Source organism: Amaranthus tricolor, chromosome 3, assembly GCF_026212465.1.
Source record: "Amaranthus tricolor cultivar Red isolate AtriRed21 chromosome 3, ASM2621246v1, whole genome shotgun sequence".
Classification (NCBI taxonomy): Eukaryota; Viridiplantae; Streptophyta; class Magnoliopsida; order Caryophyllales; family Amaranthaceae; genus Amaranthus; species Amaranthus tricolor.
The window spans coordinates 1,217,205-1,242,886 of NC_080049.1; the positions used below are offsets into that span (position 1 = coordinate 1,217,205).

At 31.8% G+C, this 25,682-nt stretch overlaps 2 protein-coding genes and 1 long non-coding RNA gene across 6 annotated transcripts; 1 reads left to right on the plus strand and 2 right to left on the minus strand.

Annotated features, from left to right (window-relative positions):
* Window positions 1-273: 273 nt before the first annotated feature.
* Window positions 274-1,461, minus strand: LOC130808018 (DEK domain-containing chromatin-associated protein 4-like). The gene is made up of 2 exons (XM_057673451.1): window positions 617-1,461; window positions 274-524 (listed from the first exon to the last, which is right to left on the minus strand). The coding sequence occupies exons 1-2, from the start codon at window positions 966-968 to the stop codon at window positions 442-444; spliced, it is 435 nt and encodes a 144-aa protein (XP_057529434.1). The 5' UTR covers window positions 969-1,461; the 3' UTR covers window positions 274-441.
* Window positions 1,462-1,582: 121 nt separating this feature from the next.
* Window positions 1,583-5,796, minus strand: LOC130808019 (uncharacterized). Of its 4 annotated transcripts, XR_009040689.1 has the most exons (5): window positions 5,243-5,796; window positions 4,969-5,092; window positions 2,442-2,497; window positions 2,057-2,118; window positions 1,583-1,914 (listed from the first exon to the last, which is right to left on the minus strand). It is a non-coding gene; the product is annotated as an uncharacterized LOC130808019 (long non-coding RNA). The 4 variants fall into 4 exon arrangements; XR_009040688.1 differs by having other exon boundaries at window positions 2,057-2,497; XR_009040687.1 differs by having other exon boundaries at window positions 1,583-2,497.
* Window positions 5,797-12,907: 7,111 nt separating this feature from the next.
* On the plus strand, window positions 12,908-16,397 carry LOC130808020 (receptor-like protein 52). The gene is made up of 2 exons (XM_057673452.1): window positions 12,908-14,257; window positions 14,906-16,397. Exons 1-2 carry the CDS (start codon window positions 12,985-12,987, stop codon window positions 16,051-16,053), a joined length of 2,421 nt encoding a protein of 806 aa, XP_057529435.1. The 5' UTR covers window positions 12,908-12,984; the 3' UTR covers window positions 16,054-16,397.
* The last annotated feature ends 9,285 nt before the right edge of the window (window positions 16,398-25,682 follow it).

A 25,682-nucleotide genomic window follows, 5' to 3' on the forward strand; every position in this document is an offset into this window, starting at 1 on the left:
ACTTTCACCGTGGTTAAAAGGCAATTCATCACAAATTACATACTTAGAAAATTCATCAATCATATCATTACGATTATATCTAAAAGGCATACCTGTGCTGGGAATGTCCCACTGTGTCTGTCGGCTTCCACTTGTGGTCCCGCTGCCGCTTGCTGCATGAGTTTCTTTTGTGATTCCATGCTTCTTTGCCAAATGTTTGTTAAAAGATCCCGTACCACCACCTAACACGTATTCACAAAACACAATAAATAAATTTTTATAAAATATGAATATATAATGTATGTATAAAAAACTTAAAAAGTATTTACCTCTAGCAAAACTGTATGAAACTAAGGGCTTTACTCCTTGACTTTCACAAATTTGACAAGTGCATAAGAAAATATCTGGATTGTCGGTTGGTTCATTTTGAAATACGACCACACATGTGAAACAACTCTACCACTAGGAGGTGGCATTGCCGGAAACAGCTCTACCACTAGGAGGTGGCATTGCCGGAAAAAGTTGTCTTACTGGTTCATCTTCTTCTAAATAAATAATTTAAAATTATAAAACTATAATTAAATAAATAAATAATTTAAAATTTAATTAATTTGAAGAATAAACTTATAAAACTAACCGATAGTTTGGAAATTGACTCGTTTACCACGAGCTTGTCTTTGTTGTTGTTGTTCTCCTTGTTCTTCATGTGATCTTGTTGATGACTGTCGAGATATATGTATCCCAATAGGGGTCGTTGGTTCCTCTTCTTGTTCTTCTTCTTGTATTTCTCTTTCCACTTCTTCTGCATAATTTTGTAATTCTGGGTCGTACCCTTCTGGATAATTTGGTTCATAATTATAATTACTAATGGAAGGTGTTGTTGATACCGACGGAGTAGAAGTGGCCTTTCTTTTGGAGGAGCTGAAACCTCCCAATGATTTTGCCACTTTAGTAACTTCTTTTGAGGCTTTTTTCAAAAATAAAGACATGATTGATAATATTGAAATAATAATAGAATTAATAAATAAATAAATAAATAATAGACTAATTATGTAATTAACTAAATTAAGAAATAATTAAAAGACTAATTATGTAATTAAGAGAATAATTGCGTAATTAAAGAATTAAGTAGAGAGAGTAAGTAGAGAGAGTAGGAGAAGAGATGAGTTGTGAATGAAAATGATTGAAAGTGATGAGTATTTATAGGGAAAATGGCAACGGCTACATAACGGCTATATAATGGCTACTTTTCACTGTTCCGGTTCCATGGAACCGTTGGGCCGGTTCACCCGGACCGGTCCCGGTTCCGGTTCCGGTTCCATGGAACCGTTGGACCGGTTCAACCGGACCGGTCCCGATTCCGTGGAACCGTTGGACCGGTTCACCCGGACCGGTTCCAGTTCCAAACCGTGGTTTTTAGGTCCGGTTCATGATGTTTTTTTTCCGGCGGTTTCACGGTTTTGGCAACTTTTTTCCGGCGGTTTAACGGTTCCGCGGTTCAGGGCGGTTTGGAACCTGTCGCAAACGGTTCCGGATCCGGTTTCAAGCGGTTCGGGACCGGTTCGGTTCTAGGTAACCCACCCCGTGGCCATGCCTAATTGCAGGAGTGGAATTCGAAATTAGATGGGGTGACATGCTTTGACTATCTATTTTAACGGTCAAACAAACGTTTTTAAGTGTTTAAGGCTACGAAAAACTTAAATGCAAATGTTAGATGTTACTATTTGGAAAAATCTTACAAAAATGTTACTACTCGCGTTTAATGAAGTTCGATGCTACCATGTCAAATTTCCCTTAAATGAATAATAAAATATACTAACCTTGAGAAAACGCCTCGAGACTTCTGTGCACGGAGAAAGTTGAGGAGAGGAGAGAGACGAGAGGTGACAGTAGCAACTAAAAATTAGTGAAATTACGATTTACGACCCGAATACTCTGTTATTGGGAAAATTAAATTAGGACTTTATTTAGTTTCGGTATTATTTATTTATTTTATTTATTTATTAAAAATTAAAAATAGAGTTAAAGTTTAATATATACGAGATATAGCCACTATATATCAAATAATGAAACATACTAATTCCATCTCATCAAGTTTCAGTCAAAGAAGTCTATCGGCTTCAAACACCAAGTTATATCCTACACAATTCAATATAGGGTTAGAAACAAAATTTCTACTAATACCGGGTGCAAAATACACATATTTTAGGATTAAATAATTTCTCGATGTAAACAGAAGTTTTACTTGTCCTTTGCCATAGATTTTAATTGAAGAATTATATCCAATGTAAAGACTTTCTCCATCCACAACTTTATGTAAAGATGTAAACGTTTGTTTATTGTTACAAACATATTTTGAAACTTTGAAACCAATCCACCAAAACATGTGATCATGTCACACAATATTCATATTAGAATATATGGAAGAAAAAATCAAACCAAAATCAATTCTGCAAGATTACCTTTAGTAGGATGATCCTTATTTGATGAAGCATGCCTTGTCTTCAAGTTCTTTTGTCTGTTCTTGAACACAAAGTAACTCATTTAGCGATTTCGGGGTTTTCCACATTTTTAACAAGTATTTTATTAGTGGAAAAAGTCCTATTTATATCTATGGTTATTTGTATTTTATATCGTGGGTTATTAATAAGAGGTTATAAATAACACATTATTTGTACCTTTTGAAAACCAAAGATTATTTGTATCGTTTGTTTCAAACAAATGATACAAATAATATATTTTAATAATAGTAATTATACAAATAATTTATTTGTTATTTTATTTTTTAATGCTATAGATCAAACAAAATAATAAAGGACATCCAAGATGAAAGAACTTTTTAGAATAAACAAGAGATTATAATTTTATTAAATAAAGCAGATATAATTCTAATTTTAGTTCAACTAATAACAACTCTTAATAAGTTATACTATTCTAACTGTAATTCAACATTGTCTTGCTCAAAATTTGGTGTTTGATGGACACAACTGACATATATTTGACTAAATTAAAGCTAATACAATCCACTATTTTATTATGATATTTTATTATATTGTTAAAGAGGCTAAAAAATGTCTCTAAATCCACTATAAATACCATAAAAAAGAAGTATATAATGTTGTAGTGATAACTCATTAAAGGAGGAGTGTGAGTCATTACTAAAACTAAAAATTAAACTAAAAATTGAGTTCATTTATTAGGATAAACTAAAAAGAAAAATTAGGTAAATTTCGTAAGACAAAAAAAAATATGGGTCAAAATCATTGTAATGAACTTAAATTTCGTAAGACAAAAAAAATATTGGTCAAATTCATTGAGATGAACTGAAATAGCAGTGATTGACGGATTATATAATTGGTATAAAAGTATAACGTGTTGAATGCTTGTGGCTGGAACCAATGTGTCGCTAAAGTCTTCTAACGTGGATGATGCTCCATTCGACTTCTACAAGTTAAGCTTTCTAATTAAGTGGATGATGATCCATTAAAGTTGTGTAAAATTTTAGTCATATGGTTGACTTAGGTTTTAGTAGACTTGTAAATTAAAGCTTTAAATATTTTGGATAAGTGTACTTATTTTGATAATTTTTATGGATTGAATAAATATTTCAAATATTAAAAGTCGTCATCTTTTTCATTGTGTCGTCACCCTTTATATATTGAAATTTCAATATTGCCCTTAATGAAATTTTATAACTTTATCTCTTTATCTTCTCTCTAAAAAAACTCTTTGAACTAAAATTCAATATCGAAACACTATAACAAATGAAAATAATCACCAAAAAGATTCGGTAATCATGGATAATGATCGTTAATTTCAAAAAAACAATTGCTTGTGTTGAAATTTGATACATGTTCACTCTTTTGGCCATAACTTTTGATAGGAAAATTACGTAATTGCAATGTTTGCAGCATTAAAACCTACACTTTATATTATATGCCCGATTCCGATAACCGAGCGAGAAATGACGATCGTTTAAAGTTTGTGTTGTGCTTAAATTTGATACATGTTCAATCTTTTGGCCATAACTTTTTGTAGAAAAATCGCATTAATGCAAGGCTTTGCGGCATTAGAAACTAGACTTCAAAAGCTTTCGAACGATATATTAGATGCCCGATTCCGATAATCGAGCAAGAAATGACGATCGTATAAACTTTGCAGTGATTTTCAGTACATCAAGTCGCGTAAAACACGCGACTGGACCGCGATATAGCCGCGTAAAACACGCGACCGAATTGCGTAAAAGGGTGGCGATTTTTTTGAGTTTTTTTGTCACCACACGCCTATTTTTTAGTGGTGGGAACTAGGGGTGTTCATTTTCCGAATACTTAAAACTCTGTTCCGGATCCGATCCGGTTTAACCGGGTACCCGGAATTCGGGTACCCGGTTTAAACCGGATCAGATACCGGATACCCGGTTTTGTTAAAAACTTTTATTTTTTTTTCCTTATTTCTTTTAACATTTTTTTATATAATTCAAATACTAAATGGGCTTTTTGCATAATTGAATTACGCAATTGCAATTATTAGCAGATAATTAATTAATTTGAATTGATTCAAGTCATTATCATCAGAAAGTTTCAAGTCAACCTTGAAGATTTATTCAAGCAAAAGATAAACAAGAGGCTTTACTTAAATTAATCACTATAAGTACTATAACAATTAACAAGGCTAATCAAAAACAAAATCAAAGAAAATAACAACTTTAATCGATAATTTCATAAATTCCCAACAAAATTAAAACTTTTTTGTTCTAATTAGTGTTAAAATCAATAACAATTAAGTTTGAATTAAATCAAAGCTTTTGATATTCTAATTACATGAATTAATCATTAAAACAAGTGTAATCAAGAACAAAATCAAAGAAAACTTTAATCATCAATTTCATAAATTCATCACAAAATCAAAACGTTTTGCTGTAATTAGTATCATAATCAATTAGCAAAGTAGGTAAAGATCTACAAACAAAATTGTACAATAATCCATTACCCAATATCGCCAAGTACTGTACAACAATGACACACCATTTGATTTTTCATTCTACCATATTTTAACTGAAGATTACCAGCTAAACCTCTGCGAAAATGGTGAAAACCGCGAACTAAATAAATCTCTGTGACAAAATCGAAAATGGAAAAAAAAATTAAATAAGTACCAAAAAATAAAATCAGGTTTGTTTCGAATTAAGAAGATCTGGAGAAGAAGAAGAAGAAGAAGAATGGTGATGAACTAAAAGAATGGTGATGAACTGAAAGAAACTTACCCAATTAAAAACGGTGAAGAAGAAGAATGGCAGTGGTCTAGATTCTTGTCGACGTCTCATCGTGAATGGTGAAGAAGAAGCAAGATGACGGGAGCAAGATTGAAGAAGATGGGAGTCTGCTTGAAGAAGAAGATTCAAGAAGAAGCAAGATGAGTAGAAATGCAGATGACGGCTAGCAATAGTAGCAAGAATGAAGACAGTGATTTCCAAAGTCCCAAGTTAGATTTAGCCAATTTAGGGTTTTCAAACTTTTCAAAATAAATTTATATATAAAAAAAATAATAATAAAAAAAATAAAACCCGGATACCGGGTACCCGGTTTCCAAAATTCGCGATCCGTATTCGACCCGAATACCCGGTTTTAAAATCGGGTACTCGACCTGAATTATCCGAATTATGTAAACCGGGTAATTTACCCGGTTTTAAAAATCGGATACCGGGTATTTCGAATCGGGTTTTCCAAACCAGATATTTTTGAACACCCCTAGTGGAAACCCTGGGTAAGCGGTATATACAAGTTTAGATGAAAGAAAAATATATAACGGAAAATAAAGTAGTACATGATATAATTTGTTTTTATAGAAGTCTCAAATTCTCTATGTAAACAACTATATAGTTGTAGTTTTACAATTTACATGAAAAAGATAACAAATAATACATGTTATATTATTAGTTTAGTGTGCTATAAACTATATGACTACTAATTTATATAGAGCTGCATATAGGACAAAAGAAGATCAGATGATTTGAACTGTGCTCAAAATATTATTAAAGATCAGATAAATTTTTTTCTTTGCAAATTGTATAAATTTCTCAACCCCTTCTAAATATCTAATATTATAAACTCCTTTACAACTTCGCTTATACATCCAACTTCTTTCACTACGTAAGTCTATTATTCTGCGAAATAACAATTTATGAAATCCGTAAAATAATTTAACAAAAACAGCTGAAAAGGGAATCGGCTTTTCAATTTACCGACAGTTCACCGAATTTTGAAATTTCCGACTGAATTTAAGTGGGAAAATAGTCGGTAATTCTTTTAAAAAAAATTTAATACGCTTTTCGGTGCAGCCAATTTTTGCATGATAATTATAAGTACTTACTAGTAGAAATAGTAGTTTTTCTCTTATTAATACTTTCCTATGCACTATAAAAAAAGTGTAAATGTTGAATATATGTTCTTTAAATCTAGTGATATCCAGTATTGTAAACTTTACTTATGCTAATAAATTGCAACAATAAAATTTAAGTTATTTTAGTAGTTAAATTTTTTTATCTTTATGCAAAATTTAATTGTTGCAACTAGCGAGGAGGTATTACTATAAGTAAAGAATACGATGTTGAATTATTACGAATAAATGTCTGCACAAAAAATCTTATAAAATTTTTTTTCATTACATAATAAATATAACATAAAGCATATTTAAAATAATAAATAATGTAAATATGACTTTTATAGAAATAACATACCTTGATATTTTGTTGAATACTTATATGATATTTTTGTTAAAAGAAATTAAATTGTTTAGGGTAGGGAGAAGAAATTTTTGCGAGAGTGAAGTATGTTTGGTTGTAGAATTTGAGGGTAATAGAGGGAAAAGGGTGGAAAAGGACTGCGATTGGGAAATTGTAAATATAAAATTCCAACTACCCACCGACTGAATACCGACCAATCCTCCTCCTCCAAATATTCCGACTAAATACCGACTATATTGGGCAGTCGGAAATTTCAGATTATATTTTCAGTCGGTGATTAGTCGGAATTTCCTACAATTTTGGGCTAGTAGGAATTTAGTCGAAATGTCCGACTGACTACAGTTAGTCGGTAAGTTAGACGGAAATTTCCAACTGTATCCGATTAGTCGGTGATTTAGTCGGAATTTCACCGTTTTTTTTTGTAGTGGTTCAAATCTCATCTATCATTTCTTTCTAATGGAATATTTAGCATTTGTTTTGAAGAAGGTATATGTTGAAACTACATCTACTCTTGTAATTGAAACAACTCTCGTGTGAAAAGATATAATAAAGTATATAACATATCCTAAATATACAATCTAAAGCTTAGTTTTTAGACTGTTTCCTTCCCGAATGAAGGAAATTGATAATGTCAAAATTTTCTTAGTTCTCCAACCAGCTTAGTTCATACCGACACAATTAATTTCCATAAATAGTTATATATTTCCGTTGTCTCTCTAAATTAATAACATATGACTTAAAAAACACTCAAATCTTTAAATTATATAATTCATTCTCATAAGATGGAGAGAGTATCTCTCCATAAGTGTAAGCGTAACGAAGGTTTCAGAGGGGCATGGGTCCATTTGACTGATACAAGTCAAAGTCTTGTCTATAAAGACAAAGTTGTACCTTGAGGCCTTAATGGCTTATGCTCCATTAATTAAAGTCATGGTTGACTTGGCTTTTTAGTAGACTTGTACTACTAAATATCTACTTCCTCGGTTCTGAAATACTTGCTATATTACAATTTTTGATACTATTAATCGTTCAAGCTTATTTTATCTATTGTAATTAATGTGTAAGAATAAATATAGTCAAGTGAGATCTTGTTTGAATCGTCTAATCTCATACTTTCATAATATTAACTTTTTATAATTTTTAGATTTGCATATTTCAATATACAAATGATCGAAATAACACACTGAATCGCGTAAAAGTTATATATGTATGTTATAAGAATATATTTCATAATATATTTTCATCTAACACATTTTTATAGTACATAGGAGAATATAATTAAGAGAAAAACTACTTCTTCTAGTAAGTACTTATAATTATTACGAATAAATGTCTGCACCAAAAACCTTATTAAATATTTTTTCATTACATAATAAATATAACATAAAGCATATTTAAAATAATAAATAATGTAAATATGACTTTTATAAAAATAACATACCTTGATATTTTTTTGAATAATTATATGATATTTTTGTTAGAAGAAATTAAATTGTTTAGGGTAGGGAGAAGAAATTTTTGAGAGAGTGAGGTATGTTTGGTTGTAGAATTTGAGGGTAATAGAAGGAAAAGGGTGGAAAAGGGTGGAAAAGGATGGCGATTGGAAAATTGTATACATAAAATTCCGACTACCCACCGACTGAATACCGACCAACCCTCCTCCTCCAAATATTCCGACTAAATACCCACTATATTGAGCAGTCGAAAATTTCCAATTACCTTTTTAGTCGGTGAATAGTCGGATTTTCCTACAATTTTGGGCTAGTAGCAATTTAGTCGGAATGTCCGACTGACTACAGTTAGTGTAACACCCCGTAATTTATCGGGTTTAAAAAGAAAATATAATAAAATAAAATAAATAAGTATTATTAAATTATATTATTTTACATAGATAATTATAAGAAATAAAGCAAGTTAAAATTTAACGGTAACGAGTTTTATCGCGTATGATGTCTTCGCGTGACGTTTCTTTTCTGTTTTAGCAATAATGTAATAATTACTTAATTAATTAATAGAATTTAAAAAATAAAAAATAAAAGTAAGGGAAAGGGGAGGTGGCCGGTTGTGTGGTGTAAGGGGAGGAGTCTTGTAACTCCTCTAATAATTGTGTATTGATCATTGCCCTAAGTTGCCTATTAATCCTTAAGCTTCCTTTGATTTCATCACCATTCTAACTTTCAAGAGCACAAAAAAAAAATTCAGAAAATTCTTCCTTGCTTTCCTCTTGTTTCTGTTCACTTCAAAAAAAAAATAAATTTTGTTGTTCAATCCAATCTTTTGATCAAAGGGGTAAGTTTAATTGAATTGTTAATTATAGATTTTATATACAAGATTTCTAAGATGAATTATATTTTAAGTATGATGAAATCCTATGACTTTTGGAGGATTGAGTATATTTTTTTTTATCTATATGTAGTTTTCTCTAATAAACTTTAATTTGTTCAAAGGATTAAGTTATGTTGCTTTTATAAAAAAAAAAAAAAAACTTCTTGATTTATATTCTTTAACAAAATAAAAATTTGTTATCAGAATTAAGTTATATTGACATTTAAATAAATTTCTTGTATGATTTGCATTTCTCTAACAAAAATTCAATTTGATGGATGAAATTTAAATGGTACGGATCAAGTAATGTAGTCATCCAAGAAGGTATAAATCCTTTAGCAAAATTTGATTTGTTTGAAGGAATGTGTTTATATATATATATATATATATATATATATATATATATATATATATATATATATATATATATATATATATATATATATATATATATATATATATATATATATATATATATATATATATATATATATATATATATATATATATATATATCTTGATTTAAAAGTATGATATGGTTTTATAATTCTCTACAAAATTTTAATTTGTTAAGAGAATTAAGTATTTAATTTAATTATTATAATTTATGAAATTTTAAGTTTCTTGAAGGGTTTTGTGGATGTGCATGTTTTTTTTTATTTGATGACTTATATGCCTTGTTGATGAGGTTTTGTGTATTAATATATGTGTGAAAATATCAAGTGGTTGTGTGATAGAAAAATTGGTCTTGTTTGTTTATTTTGGTAGTTGTGAATGTGGCCTTGTTAGAGTTATTTTGGTCATGATATTTAAAGGGTTAATAATTAGAATAATGTATAAATAAAATAATAATAATAATAAAATAAAATAAAAAAAATTCGGGCAGCAGCAGTTCTGTCGCGGTAATGGTGCTGATCCGGACACGTAGTCGTGTTCCGTTGTTGTTTTATGTACCGATGCGTTATAAACTCGTTAAACGCTTAAAATAATTAAAAATAGTAATTGAATGTTAGAAATTATGAAATTTGGTACCTAAGGTAATTGACGCGTTCCGGACGCAGTGGCGAAGTCGGATTTTCCATTTGAATTTTATAAACTGTCCAAATTGTCCGTTTAAGTTTCTGGTTAAAATTTAAAGTTTGGAACTAATGGGTATTGGATGAAAACATTTAAAATTATCAAGTCTTAGTAATATCTTAGTAGTATGGTGTGGATTAAATGTGTAAATACGTTCTGATACGTGATCGTTTTGTGTGTGTGATTGTGACCTCGATTCATAAGAGGGCGAAATTTCTATCGTGAATAAACATCGTTTGGTTGCAGCGCTTAAAGATACACGCTTAGACCATACTGTTTATGTGATTGTGCAAGTAGTGTTGTTTCATTTTTAATCGAGGCATTGTGAATCACATAAGGATTAGACACTTCAAATAATTTGACAGAAATTAATTGGAAATTGAGAAATTATGTGGTTGTCACCCAAAGGGGTTGACGTTTGGTTGTATTATGTTACCCAAAGGGGTTAACGTATTGGTTTGGATTATTACAATTATTTTTCCCATGGCAGTTTTGGATCATTACGGTCACCATGGGGGTATGCATACTTTAGCCTTTGACGACCCGAACAGGACGGGCAACATCTTAGGTCGGTGGTTGCCTTGGGATTAGCTCTCCCAAGTGTATTCCTCCTAAAGATTTGGATTTATACTTGAACGACCCGAACAAGATGGGCAACGTTACAAGTTGGGATTAACTAATAATGAATGTATTAGAGCCTATGCATGCTAGGATAGACACATTGCTTGTTTTCAACTTGTTTGACATTTGTATGAAGTCTCTGACGTATATTGGATTGTTTCTTTGGAACCTACTGCGTGTTGTCATACGACGATTGGTAGGTTGATCGCAGGTGGGGACTCGAGTGAGGTCTCAACTTAGAACCCGTAATCATCAAGACTATGCTTTTCTCTTTTGTATTTAAATTATGAGTAGAAACAAACTCCGAATTTATGTATCAAGAGATAGAGTTGTTTTCTTTTTGCTTTCGTTTATTTAAATTAGTTTATTTAAATTAGGCTCTCGAGTTGTACGTAAGAACTTCCGCTGACTTATTTCTTTCACGTTGGTACTGTTTGCTGTTTTAATTTTATTTCTTTATCGAAGGAACGTTGACGATCCTAGAGGAGACTTTTCTCTAGAGTCCAAAGACTAGACCGGAGTTCGTAATTTCATAAGAATTTTCGAGTCACTTAACCCGGGCGGTTACAGTTAGTCGGTAAGTTAGACGGAAATTTTCGACTGTTTTCGATTAGTCGGTGATTTAGTCGGAATTTCACCGTTTTTTTGTAGTGGTTCAAATCTCATCTATCATTCCTTTCTAATGGAATATTTAGCATTTGTTTTGAAGAAGGTATGTGTTGTAACTACATCTACTCTTGTAATTGAAACAACTCTCGTGTGAAAAGATATAATAAAGTATGTAACATATCCTAAATATACAATCTAAAGCTTAGTTTTTAGATTGTTTCCTTCCCAAATGAAGGAAATTGATAATGTCAAAGTTCTCCAACCAGCTGAGTTCATACCCACACAATTAATTTCCTTAAATAATTATATATTTCCATTGTCTCTCTGAATTAATAACATATGACTTAAAAAACACTCAAATCTTTAAATCATATAATTCTTTCTCATAAGATGGAGAGAGTATCTCTCTATAAGTGTAAGCGTAACAAAGGTTTCAGAGGGGCACAGGTTAAAGTCTTGTCTATAAAGACAAAGTTGTACCTTGAGGCCTTAATAGCTTATGCTCCATTAATTAAAGTCATGGTTGACTTGGATTTTTAGTAGACTTGTACTACTAAATATCTACTTCCTCGGTTCTGAAATACTTGCTATATTACGGTTTTTGATACTATTAATCGTTTAAGCCTATTTTATCTATTGTAATTAATGTGTAAGAAGAAATATAGTCAAGTGAGATCTTGTTTGAATCGTCTAATCGCATACTTTCACAATATTAACTTTTTATAATTTTTAGATTTGCATATTTCAATATAAAAATAAAACTTTAATATATTTGAATATATTAAATTATTTAACTGATTGTTAGAGTAATCCATTTAATTTTGCTATAACACAAAAATAAAAATGGAAGGTTTTTGTGTATTGCGTAGCAAAATAAAAGTATTATATAATCAAAATTTATTTTTCATTAATTTTCATTACCACTAAATAAAACATGAAAATAGATTTATCAAACATCTCCCAATTATGACTTCGTTCTTTGATTCTCAGTTTTTTTGAGAGATCATCATTCCCACTTAATAAAACTTAATTCTTGATATTTATTTTTTTTATCAAGAACTTATTAGATTCATCTTAAATTCATATTATTTAATAAAAATAATTAAAGTTTGATAAAATTTAGTTTAAATCGGTAAAAATCAGTTTATGTCGTAAAAATAAGTTCTTATAAGTTAAAAATTTATTTTGAGTTAAAAAAAAGTTTTAAATCAATCAAAATTAGTAATTTTCAATAAGAAAAAGAATACGAAATCAATAAGAATAAACTTCATTCGTAAGGAAAAATCAGTATAATATACATTTTGATTAAAAACAATTAAGTTTAATTCAATCTAAATAATACATTTTGATAAAAAACACCATATGACCTTAACATATAATTCAATTTACTTTTAAAATATATGAAATTATTTGCCGTAATTGAATACAATAATACATATTTAAGTAGTATCCTAAGTTGCTTGGGTGTCTTTCCCTTAGTTGGAACGACTTTTCTGGTACCATATCACCATGTATCTCATCATAAATAGTCTTACATTTTAACGCATTATAAATAGTCTTTGATTTTCCTCTCATCATGTATCTCAATTCCAGTATTCTACCAATCGAAGTAAAATAATAAAAATAACAAAATGCAAATTCTTGTTTTCTTCTTATTTATTCACTGTTTGAATATTAGCTTCATTAATGGCGAAATATTATCAGAACAAGAAGCATTATTAGCTATTAAATCTGCCATTAAAGATGATCCTCATAAACGTCTATCATCTTGGAAAAACACTACTCACCATTGCAATTGGTCGTTTGTCACTTGCTCTTCGTCTTCTCACTCTCCCACTGTCATTTCCCTGAACATCTCCAACTTAGAACTCAATGGTACTCTCTCTCCTCAAATCGGTTTTCTTACAAACCTGCAAAACCTATCTCTCCGTGATAACCTTTTTTATGGGCATGTCCCGTCTTCTCTTCCTCTACTTACAAAACTCCAATATCTCAACCTAGGATTAAACCAATTTAGTGGCCCACTCTCTTTATTTGTTAATATGTCAGAGCTTCGGTGCCTTTATCTTGATGGGAACAACTTTTCTGGTACAATATCGCCAGAGTTTAGTAACCTTCAAAAGCTTCAAGTTTTGGATCTTTCTTACAACTATCTTTCGGGATTACTTCCTTATGAATTAGGATTCTTAAAGAGGTTGAAAAGTTTAGATTTAACAGTTAATCAATTAGATGGTGAGATACCAAATTCTTTTTCTCTTCTTAAAAATTTGATTCGTTTGGATTTATCTTTTAATCAATTAGATGGTGAGATACCAAATTCTTTTTCTCTTCTTTCAAATTTGATTCATTTGGTTTTATCATATAATCAATTACATGGTGCGATACCAAATTCTTTTTCTCTTCTTACAAATTTGAATTTTTTGGGTTTATCATATAATCAATTACATGGTGAGATACCAAATTCTTTTTCTCGTCTAACAAATTTGATTTTCTTGGATTTATCATATAATCAATTACATGGTGAGATACCAAATTCTTTTTCTCTTCTTACAAACTTGACGTCCTTAATTCTTTGTCAAAACAACTTACAAGGTTTCATACCAGAGTTTATTGGAGATTTATCTAAGTTAGAAGACCTTGAAATTTGCGCAAATAAATATACAGGAAGTATTCCGCATAAGTTGGGGATGAATGGGTTATTGACATACCTAGATGTTTCTTCAAATAAGCTTAGTGGTCCAATCCCTGAGAGTTTAGGGAATTGTAAGTTACTATTTTTTCTAAATTTGACAAATAATCAACTCACGGGTCAGTTACCTGTCAACATTGGAAAGCTTACGAGTCTAAGGTTTTTGTTGGTTGCCAACAATAACTTGATTGGAAAAATCACACCACAAATTACAGGTACACTAATCTTTAGCATTGCCTATCTAAATTGCATCTTCCAAATAGTTCGCCATCGCATACATTGAGACTTCCAACTGTTAAATTATTGTTTTCTTTTTTGAATTCACATGTCACTAATAAAAATATATTTCTTATATTATTAAGGTTTTTCATATTTGCTTTTTTTTTATAACATTGACTAATGTAACCAATAAAAATATATGAAACAAGTTCTATCGAATTATCTTCAATGTATTTCTTTAATTTTTGTTATTTGTATTTTGTATATATTAATATAGATTATAAAAAAAATATATCTATCAATTATCTCACATCTAATATGCCAACATTGGAAGCATCGCAGCATAATTTACTGAGTGGATTTATCCTAACGTGATTACAGGTACACTAAGTTTATAGTTATCGTTTTATTTTTTAAAACAAGATGTTCCATAAAGTGGAGTGGAATTATCCTAACGTGATTAGATGTACTCTAAACTAATATCTAACTTTTTTAAGAAGTCATGTGGTCAATTTTTTTTTTTTTTTCTTTTCAAAAAAGATTAAATTTCTTGGTAGAATATTCTTTTACTATGATGTATTTATACATTATTATATAAAGCTACAACTTTCTCTAAATTCTTTCATATTTGTCATGCATTCCAGGATACAATATCACGAATTTTAAGAACTCTTCTATCTGCAACTTGGTTAATCTTGAAATCCTTGATTTATCTTATAACAAGTTTAATGGAGAAGTTCCTCATTGCTTGGGCAATACTAGTACTCAATTAGCTGTATTGAATCTCCAATCAAATAATTTCAAGGGCATCATACCTAGGACGTTATCTAAATGTGGAAACCTGATGTTCCTAAATTTGGGGAACAACAAATTCAAAGATGTATTCCCCTATTGGTTAGGTAGCCTTCCGAATCTAATGGTTCTCAGCCTACCCTTCAATAAATTTCATGGTGATATAACCAACAATTTAACAAAGATTGCAACATTTCCTTTTTCAAAGCTACAAATTCTCGACCTTTCAAACAATAATTTATGTGGTAAGTTGCCATTCATGTACATTAAACAATTTCGTTCCATGATGGTCGACATGTCTACTATAGGAAGTCCAAGCTACTTACAATATTATAGTTATATGTACTCCATCAGGATGATAGTAAATGGGGTGGAACTGGATTATAAGGAGATAATTACTTCTATGTCAACATTTGATATGTCTAATAATCACTTTGAAGGAGAGATTCCGAATTCTATAGGGATGTTACGAGCACTTCGAAATCTTAATCTCTCGCATAACCTACTTACTGGAAACATCCCTCCATCCATCGGGAACTTATCATTGTTGGATGGTTTAGACCTATCATCAAATAGGCTTATCGGTGAAATCCCTCAAGAACTTGTTAGTTTAACATTTCTCGGGGTTTTTAATGTTTCATATAATCAACTGGAAGGGCCTATACCCCATGGTAACCAATTTGATACCTTCCCATCTGATTCGTACGAGGGAAATCTTGAATTGTGTGGAGCACCATTACTTGAATGCAAAAACAATATTGTTGTGCAATCTTTGAACAATGATAATGTGGAAGAAAAAACAGAATTATCGATGTGGGAAGTTGTAGTGATTGGATTTGGAAGTGGTACAACAGTTGGTTTGGCTTGGGGGTACCACATATTGTCAGTGGGGAAGCCTTTTTGGCTTTTTAAATTGTTGAACAAAATGGAATGGGCTTTAGTTGATTTTCATGACCACCATTTCAGTAGAAGAAGTAGAACAAGAACAACAAAGAACTAAAAGTGATCATCTATCTGAGAAACATTTCATTTGTAGCTAGAAGTAGAGTATGATGGAATGGGCCTTTTTGGGCTTTACTTGAATTTGTAGCATTTCCTTTTTCTTTTCACTATACTTTATTCATAATTATATTTTGTGATAATAACATTTTTTTTTCCATAAAAAAATATAAATGTGTGCCAAATGGGTGAATGTGATAATCTATCTAAGAAAGAAATATTTCTTTCATGAGATGTCTATAAAGCATAAAATGTCATGTTTTCCACTGCGTTGTTAAATTAGTTGATTTCGTTTTTCCGAGTTTATTCAATAAATTAATTTTCAGCTTTTACTATATTTACAATAACACAAACCCGACCGTGGGTGTAAGCTAGGAATGCTGCCGCCTAGGGCCCAATCTTGGAAAGGGCCAATAACTTAAGTCACCATTAAATTTAATCGTCATTTTCAAGTTGGGAAAAGAAAATAAAATATTAGATTATTATTTTCCTACTTTTCTCTTAGTCTCATTTAATCTTTCCTTTTTTCCAATTAATCGTACATTAATTCTAATAAAATGATTAAAAATTTTCCAAAACATCACAATTTTCAACTGTTAAAAGTAATTATAGTCTTTACCTAGAAATGGTCACATAATGCCATGGATAAATAACAGACTTTTTTTTTGTTCTTCAGAGTTTGCCATTTTATTTCTCGTTTCACTATTCATTTACAAATTTTAATAATCCAAATTCAAGAAAAAGATTAAAAGAAAGAATTTGTTATTTGTGCCTTTATTTTCTTGTTGATTAAGAGAAAGAATTTCACACTTGGCCGCTGAAGTTGAATATCGCTAAATGATCGAGGATACATTGTAAAAGATCAAAATTCGGTGTTCATGAATGCACCAAACGCATTGAAGTTAGTTGCCATTTCTTACGTGATGCAATCCTTGTTGGTACCATTCACAAATTAGTTTATGTTTTTCCTTCACAAATTAGACATTGTAAACTTCATGCTACAACTTGCAGAGGATGTTAGGGAAGAAATATTATTAAGAGATAAATCATATGTAAATATTTGATTGGAATAATGTTAGCAATAATTAAGCAAAGTAAATATATATAGGACTATTGTTAGGCTTAATTTATGGATTATAGGTTTTATATACCTTATGTAATTGTCATATTAATTCAAGTTGGATAACTCATTAATAACTTTTATATATTGAAATTTGGGTCTTATCTCAATTAGAACAAATATATATATTTCTTCCCAGGCAAGTTTATGGGATTGAATCTCACCTAACCATTCCTTCCCTCGATCTATCTTGTTATCAAAAAAATTTCTTCACAGTTCATTAGTTTGATTTTTTATATTCTCTCTCTCTCTTTATATATATAAGAAAATTGTATATAAGGGTTTGTTACTGCGTGTACGTATCTGTAAGCGTCACCGTACGACCAAAAGAGCCACAATGATCGGACAGAGCGAGGTTTTACATCCCTCTTATGAACCGGGCACCTGTACAAGTTTTTAGTAGAACTAATAAGCCCACTTATCTACCTTTTTATACCAACTACATTTCAATGTGATAACTATTTATTCATTCAAGATAAGCTTTCAATTTCATGTGCTTTACATGTTCAATATTACTCAACTTAGCTTGCTCATTGATCATGAATTCACGACATCAACTAAACTTAACAACCAAACCAACTTTTTCAATCATTTTGATAACGACTAGCACCCAAGAGATCCCTTCTTTATTTTACAATGTTTGGAGCTATAGAAATACTTATTACCAAGAAAATGAACTAATACATCCAATCTCGTTTAATGCATAACCTAACTTTTATAACCATGATGACAATTAATCAAAATAATGTGTCATAATGCCATTCACTATATTTCTCATAGTTAATTACCATAGTGAATAAAGCGCCAAGTATGTTCAAAGTAACTCACAATGACATCGAGCACTATAACTTATGAGAACACTAAGGTTACACAACTTACAATCAAAATATCCAAGCATAACAACGATAATTACAACTAATAACGACAACCATACAATCCTAAAATAACAACTTTTAGTGACTAATGATATTAATCAACAATCACGATTAGTTAGCAACAATCACTAATCAACATTAACAAAGATAATAAGGGCAATTAGTAACCATTCTTTGCGTCCAACGATCCTACCCAATACTAAAACCAATACCTCCACCCTATTCAACCACAATTTCCTCCACTAATTCTCATTCAAAGCTATCCAAATGACCACAATACTTCAAAAATGTAGTATGATAGTACACACGATTAAGAGTAATCATTCTATAATCAAATCCTAACCACTTAATGCTCAAGGATAACACCATTTCTATTACCCATGTTAAGATTAAACCAAATTAATACACAATCAACACACAACCTATAATTTCTAATCATACTTCAAACCCTAAATCATAAGTATGTTCAATTCATTAATCAAACTCTTACCCAAAAAAGATTCAATGAAAATAATACAAAAATCATTACTAACTCATAAACTTGATAACAATTTTAATTAAAAACAAGAGAAAATCAATTACGGAAGAGGATATGGCTTACTTAGAACAAGAGAAAGGCGTGAAGAGAAGAGTGGTTAGTGTATTGGTGGATGGAGTCACAGCTCATACTGCTGCTGTCACAGACGCTAGTTGCTGGCGGCAAGGAATGACGCGGCTGTTGATGGTGGAAGGGAGACTCGACTGCCCTGCTGTGGTGCAGGTCAAGGTTAGTACGTGGCTAGTGCTACTGGCGGTTTGATGTGGGAGAAGGAGGTAGAAATGGCGGTGGCTGCTGGGCTCCGCGGGCAGCCGTTTGGGGCAGCAGCTGGCAGCACACACAAGGAGAAGACAGAGAAGAGAGGGAAAGAGGGAAGGAGGGAGAAGAGTGGCGTGATTTTCTTTGTGAGTGAGGGAATGAGTACTCACAACTCTAACCCATCCTTTTATTTTATTTATTTACTTATTTATTTATTTATTTACCTAGGTTCATCTTCTTGCGAGCTAGGCCCAATTAAGAAACTCACCTTCATGTGCTCACACATTTTAATATTGTTTTGATTCAAACCTCTTTATTTAGAAAGTACTTTTTTTGTTAAATTACATACAAAAACAGGTTACCATATGCACAACAACATTTATGAGTAATTCACTTAAAAGCTGGTATTATTCATGGTTAATCAAAAGTTGAGATTATTGTAGGAAAATCAGTGAAAGATTGGATTATTAAGGGTAATTTTCCTATATAATTTTCGTCCATTGTATAAAATTGTTTAAACATTTTCAACTAACAAGGATCTTCTAATATCTTATACCAATTAAACGACCAAATATTTGAAGCTTTCCAACATTCAAGTTCTTAAAAACGAAATACTCATCAAATATTTTGATTTTTAAAGTATAGATACAAGGACCACATTTCAAATTACATGCACCGAAAAAGTTTCAAATCCCATAATGTTCCAATATATAACAAAGTTCCATATCAAACAATTAAATACACATGATAGCAAATATATGATTTTGAAAAAAAGATGTAAATGGTTCCATGGGTCGGATCTAGGTTGGATTTGGGTCTCAAACGTGTGGATCTGGACCCGGACCCTAAGGTCATGGACCTAGATCTGACCCGAACCCATAGGGTACAAAAATAGGTGGATCCAAACCCTTAAATTATGGTGGAGATGGGTCTAGACCTTTAGGGTCCAAGACCTATGTCCATCCCTATATGTATATGGTTGTTGTACGGGTTATGATCATACTTTTCCATTGGGCGTCGGCATGGCCGTCACCGCCCTTGGCTGAGGTGTTGCCGTGTGGTTCTTGCAAACCCGAATATGGTGACCTCTTGTCACATAAGAGAATGTATGAAATCAAAGAAGCGAAGAAATATGGTGAAGACATTGAGAAGTAAATGAGAAATAGTTAGAGTTGATACTTACATATTGAAATGTCTCCTTTATCTTGTCATTGTTATGTTGATATTGATTGTTGGTTATATAGATAGCATGTTGTTAGTTACTGACGTATACTATTTGTTGTCATTGTTGATGGCTCATGTTTGATGGCCATGCTATGACACGTTGGTCTATTATCTTATGTTGAGCAGCGGGGATATCATAGATAGACATTACAGGTGATGGAGCTTTTTTGCATTGCATACGGGGGAAAATGAGTGAGAATCTTGAAGTGCGCACTAATGTTATTGTTTTGACTCTACCTTTTTTTCATTTAGGTTGCTTATATTTTGAGTTTGAGGCACATGTTCTCCTTTTGTATAAGTTATTTCTGTTGTGTTGTTTTTGTGGTTTGTATGACTTAAATAGTTTAACGTTCTCTTTCTTTCTTCAAACTCAAGCGTTTACATTGAACCCCTGATCCATGCTTAGCATGTCGATAGAGGATTAGGCAATAATCATTCCGCGGTGATATTTTAATTACAAGGCCGATGATGCCTCTTCTTTATTATGTTTTTTTATCATTGCTTTCTATAAGTACGTCCAACTTTAGGGTAGGTGATGCCGAAATTTCTGCACAATCTTGTTTGGGAGTTTTTCTACTCCTTTAACTAAATCATCCAACTTAACCTTTTCCTTTTCTTTAGTCATTCTATATTTTATTTTTAATGTAACACTCGAATTTCCTTCGTTTTCTTACGGTTTTAGTTCTGTAAAGAGAGTCAAAAATTCTAGGGTGTTACAGTTGAAGTAATTGGGTTGATTTTGGTGATTTTTTTAGTGTATTTGTGCAAGAAATGTGGCTAATACAATTGCAGGGCACTATGGGAAGGAAGAAAGTGGTACTCTATGAGTTAAAGAATGAAAAGAAGTCACAAAAATATTTTAAGTATTGAGTGGGCATAAGTTACTAGCAAAGAAAGCCCAAGCAAACGACTCGTCGCATAAAAATCCACGCGTCTCACAAGGCAGAAGTTGGAGGCGAGTCGTCGCTTTTGCCTGACCAAGAGGTGGCAACTCATCACAACTCACTGCCTTTAAATATGAAGATCGGAGAAAGATCGCGGCTCATCACTTTTACTCTACCTATGGGCGACAAGTCATCGCTAAGTTCTGGAATTCTTCATTTGCGTGTTTTGAAGAAGCGACGAGCCGCAATGTTATGCAACGACTCGTCGTCAGTTGCTGGAACTCCACGTGCATCGGTTTTCTGCTGACTACTTCAATAATTTAATTTATTTTAGCTTTGTTTTATTATTAGAAATCAATTACTTTTGGGAAAATTGTCTCCCAAGTAACCTTGGAGTATAAATAGGTTAGTTAATTTCAGATGTACAAAGTCTTTAATTGGTTTTTTATGCCCTAATGTTCTAGTTATGTTCTTACTCTAAAAAACTCAGTTTTTATGTTCTTTTATTTATTTTCATGCAATCCATGGTCTATTTAAAGTCCAATTCTTAAGTATCTTTATTTTGTTCTTTAATTATATATTCATTTAATTGTCTTTAATTATATATTTTCATCATGTTTATCATCATAATTAGGGCTTTGCTTATTGTTAATTTCAAATTTTAGTGTATATGTCTTGTGAAAAGATTTTCTTTCTAGGATTAAGGGATTGACCCTAATATGATGTATAGAATGATTTTATTTGATTGATTGTATGAAATTTGAATTCTTATGATTGAATCTATGTTTAATGAACCTTAGTTTAAATATCTTTATTAACCCTTTCAATAGAACAAAAGTTTGAGATTAGGTGTAACAGTAGCGGTATTCTCGATACATGATTATCATTTAATAATAATAATAATAATAATAAAAATAATAATAATAATAATAATAATAATAATAATAATAATAATAATAATAATAATAATAATAATAATAACGTCGGATACAATAATATTGCGAAAGTCTCAAAATGCCGAACTGTTAAAAACTTTAAATCATAAAAACTAAAATTCTTTAAAAATAAAACAGTAAAATATTACACCTGATAAGAAATACTATTTGTTCAAAATAACAAGAGATACATCATCATCATCATCAAGTCATCATGAAAGGTACAAAAAGCAGCTAAGTTCTCGATAAATAGTAAATGATGCTGCCCAGATCGAAACCTGAAGCAAAACTTTCCTACAAATCATGATACGAATGACATCCATTTGAATCGGAATCAGCGCCTAACGCCGAGTACAAACTCCTCAACAATGTAATACTATGACAATCATAATATATTCAAAAGATATGCAAAGTACATTTCATAACTCGATTTTTAATTCCTCCGTTCTCGTTTTTCATTTTCAGTTCTCGAATACTTTCACAAAAATTTCACATTCATCACACGAATGTAAATAATATATGTGTTCCACTTGAGGTCGATGCATGAATTTACTTACAATCCCTACCGCATAGGCGACATCTGGTCTCGTGTGAGATAAATAGATCAGTTTTCCGACCATTCTTCTATAACGATCTTGATGTGCCATTTCTGCCCCTTCAACAATTTGTAGACCATGATTAGCTACCATAAGAGTCTCTGCCAGTTTGTAGTCTAACATGTCTGCTTCTGCTAGGAAGTATTTCAGCTGCCCCAAATCCTTCATTTCAAACTCTTGGAATAATTTGTTCCTGAGTCGATCGATTTCCTTAGAGTCGTTTCCAGTAATCACCATATCATCAACATAGATCACAAGGCATGTGATTTTTTTTCCACTCTTCCTGAGAAATAAGGTGCGGTCTGAGTTGCTCTGTCTGTAGCCAAACCTTTTCATTGCTGTAGTAAATCTCCCAAACCACGCCCTAGGAGATTGTTTCAAGCTATATAGCGCCTTTTTAAGTCTACACCCCTCTCCTTGGTTATATTCATCTGAGTATTCCAGTGGTGGCTGTTGGACCTCTTGAGTTTTGATGATGACTACACTTAAGCAAATATGTGTTTAGAGATTGTGTGCAGGTCGATATCCGATTAATTGTGATCGTTGATAGTACCTATGGCTTAGTTCATGGGAATGCACGTGTCAAAAGGATTCAAGGGATGTTAGAAGAAGTATATCGCTTGGGATGTAAAATGGAGACAGCAGGTCTACTGTTCCTAAGTTGGATGTTCTAACAAAACTGGAAATTGGAGACAGCGCACTGTTCCTGAACTGGAGTCAGCCTACGTTAACTGGAAATTCTGGTTATTTATTTATAATTATTATTTTTAGTTAATGTATTAAATAAAGTTGATTTGTTGCATTTATTAATTATTATAATTGATTGGCAAAAAGTTTTCTAAAAATTACTTTACGTATGAGCCTCTAAATAAAGATCCTTTATTTTAGGATCTATTTTTAGTAAATATTGGATTTACTAAAAATAGAATTAGTTGTTGTTGAATGGGTCTTAGCTATCATTCTTAACCGTCTTTATACCTACAAGTTAGCAAGTAACCATTCGTAATAAGCATAACCGTTTCTATTTATAGCAAACACGTTCCAGCAATTAGTACTGGAACAGGAACAGCTATTGAAGAAACTGCTGCTTGAAGGGAACAGAAGCTAGTTTAGGCAAATGGGAACAGCGGTTATTTCTGTATGATTTGACTTAATCAAATAACCGTATGTTTGGTTAATCCACATTACTCCCATGATCTTTTTTATAATGGAATAATGGATTGGAATATTCCTTATTCTTAGGGATTTGAGCTCTATAAATAGTGGACTCGGTTATTCATAAAAACTCGCCTTAGTATGAGCCATTAAATCATACGTAATTTTGGGAGAATTTTTACAAGAAAATTTTGTTTTAAAAATGCCAATTAGTTTATAATATTTTCTTGTGCAACCTATTGATTTTATTTTTAGAGAATTTTTATCCTTTTGTAAGGGTTTTTGAGAGAATCTTTGTAATTAGACTCGGGTGAGTCTAAGGGGGAATTAGAATGCTTCTAGTGAAGCTAGAGAAGAGAATAGCTTTGAGTGAAGCTAGAGAAGAGAATAGCTTTGAGTGAAGCTATTGAGGAGTTTAGCTTTTAGTGAAGCTAAGTTTGTTGCTTTGAGTGAAGCAATTTGAGAGAGAAGAGTTGGCCTAGTAGATTCGCTTCGAGTGAAGTAAGATGTTTAATGTAATTGTAACGAGTTGCCTTAAACATAGTGGAGAATTTAGAAATCCCGAGGGGTCGTGGTTTTTCCTTCTATTTAGGCTTAGAAGGTTTCCACGTAAAAATCGTTTGTCTCTTTTAATTATTTCGCTCTAAGTTTAAGCTTTATTTATTTTATTTAATTCCGCAAAAACAGGGCAAAAACGCTTGAACTAGTAACAACAACAATTCACCCCCCCCCCCCCCCCCCCCCCCTCTTGTTGCTGTTCCCGTTCCTAATTGAGTCTACAATTGGTATCAGAGCCCTGTTCCCAGTAGATCAGGAAACCTTGAGGGCAGAATCCTGGTGTTCCCAAAACTGTCAATTATGAACGAGCGAATGGAAGAAGGATATTCTACTCAAAGACTACCAATGTTTGATGGAAAATTCTATACATATTGGAAGAATAGGATAAAGATCTTCATCAAAGCGGAAAATTATCAAGTTTGGAGAGTCATCGAAATTGGAGATTTTGAGGTAACCATTACTAACTCCAATCATGAAATTGTTTCCAAACCCATTACCGAATTTGAAAAAGAAGATTTTTAGAAGATGGAAATTAATGTGCTTGCCATAAAGCAGGTATGTTCTTCTAACTCATTTTCTGTCCATCCATCCAAATTGAGTAAAAATAAATTAATAGAGTTGCTAAAGGAGACACAAATTAAAACTTGAAAATTGCAATGTTAAGTGTCTCCAATTAGAAAAGGAACTCAAGGTAAGCAAAGATCATGTCTCCTATATAAACACCTTTAGATACGATGTCCAAAAAAGATTTTTCGGTTTGTTGGATCATTACATAATTCTAAAGGAAAATATGGAGAGAATTAAAAAGGAAAATGTTATTCTTAATATTGAGTTATCGCAATACAAATTGCTAGGCTTGAATAAGGAATTAAACGACGCATCTATTAAGAACATGTATACAGATTTTTAAAATCTGGACAGTAGCTTCGAATTCAACCGCTCCAACAGTGATAAAATAGAGCTTGAATTAAATTCAAAAGAAAAAGGGAAAATCAAAAGTGTTCCCAAATGGATTCAAGAAGCTAAAAGTAAAAATTCAAAACGCTTAGATCACTTTAAAAATAGCAAGGAGAAAAAGGCTTACGTTGATCTCCCTAGAGACAGAATATGTTCCTTCTGTGGAGGAACTGGTCATCTGAAGGACCTGTGCACCAAAAGGGAACAGTACACTGTCTCCAACAGAAACTATGTCGATAATTTTCAGATTAAGAAAAATGATTTATGTAAAATCGACAAGGAACCCAAGAAAGTCTGGGTTCCTATAACTAACAATTAATTGTTTTACAGGTCCAAGTGAGGGGGAACAGCTCATGGTATCTCGACAGTGGGTGTTCCAAGCACATGACGGGTGACAAATCTAAGTTTCTCTCACTTGAAGCCTATGATGGGGGAACAGTAACCTTCGGTGACAATATGAAGGGTGAGATAATCGCCAAAGGAAAGGTTGGAAGGTCATGTTCCCATGCCATTGATAATGTATTTTTAGT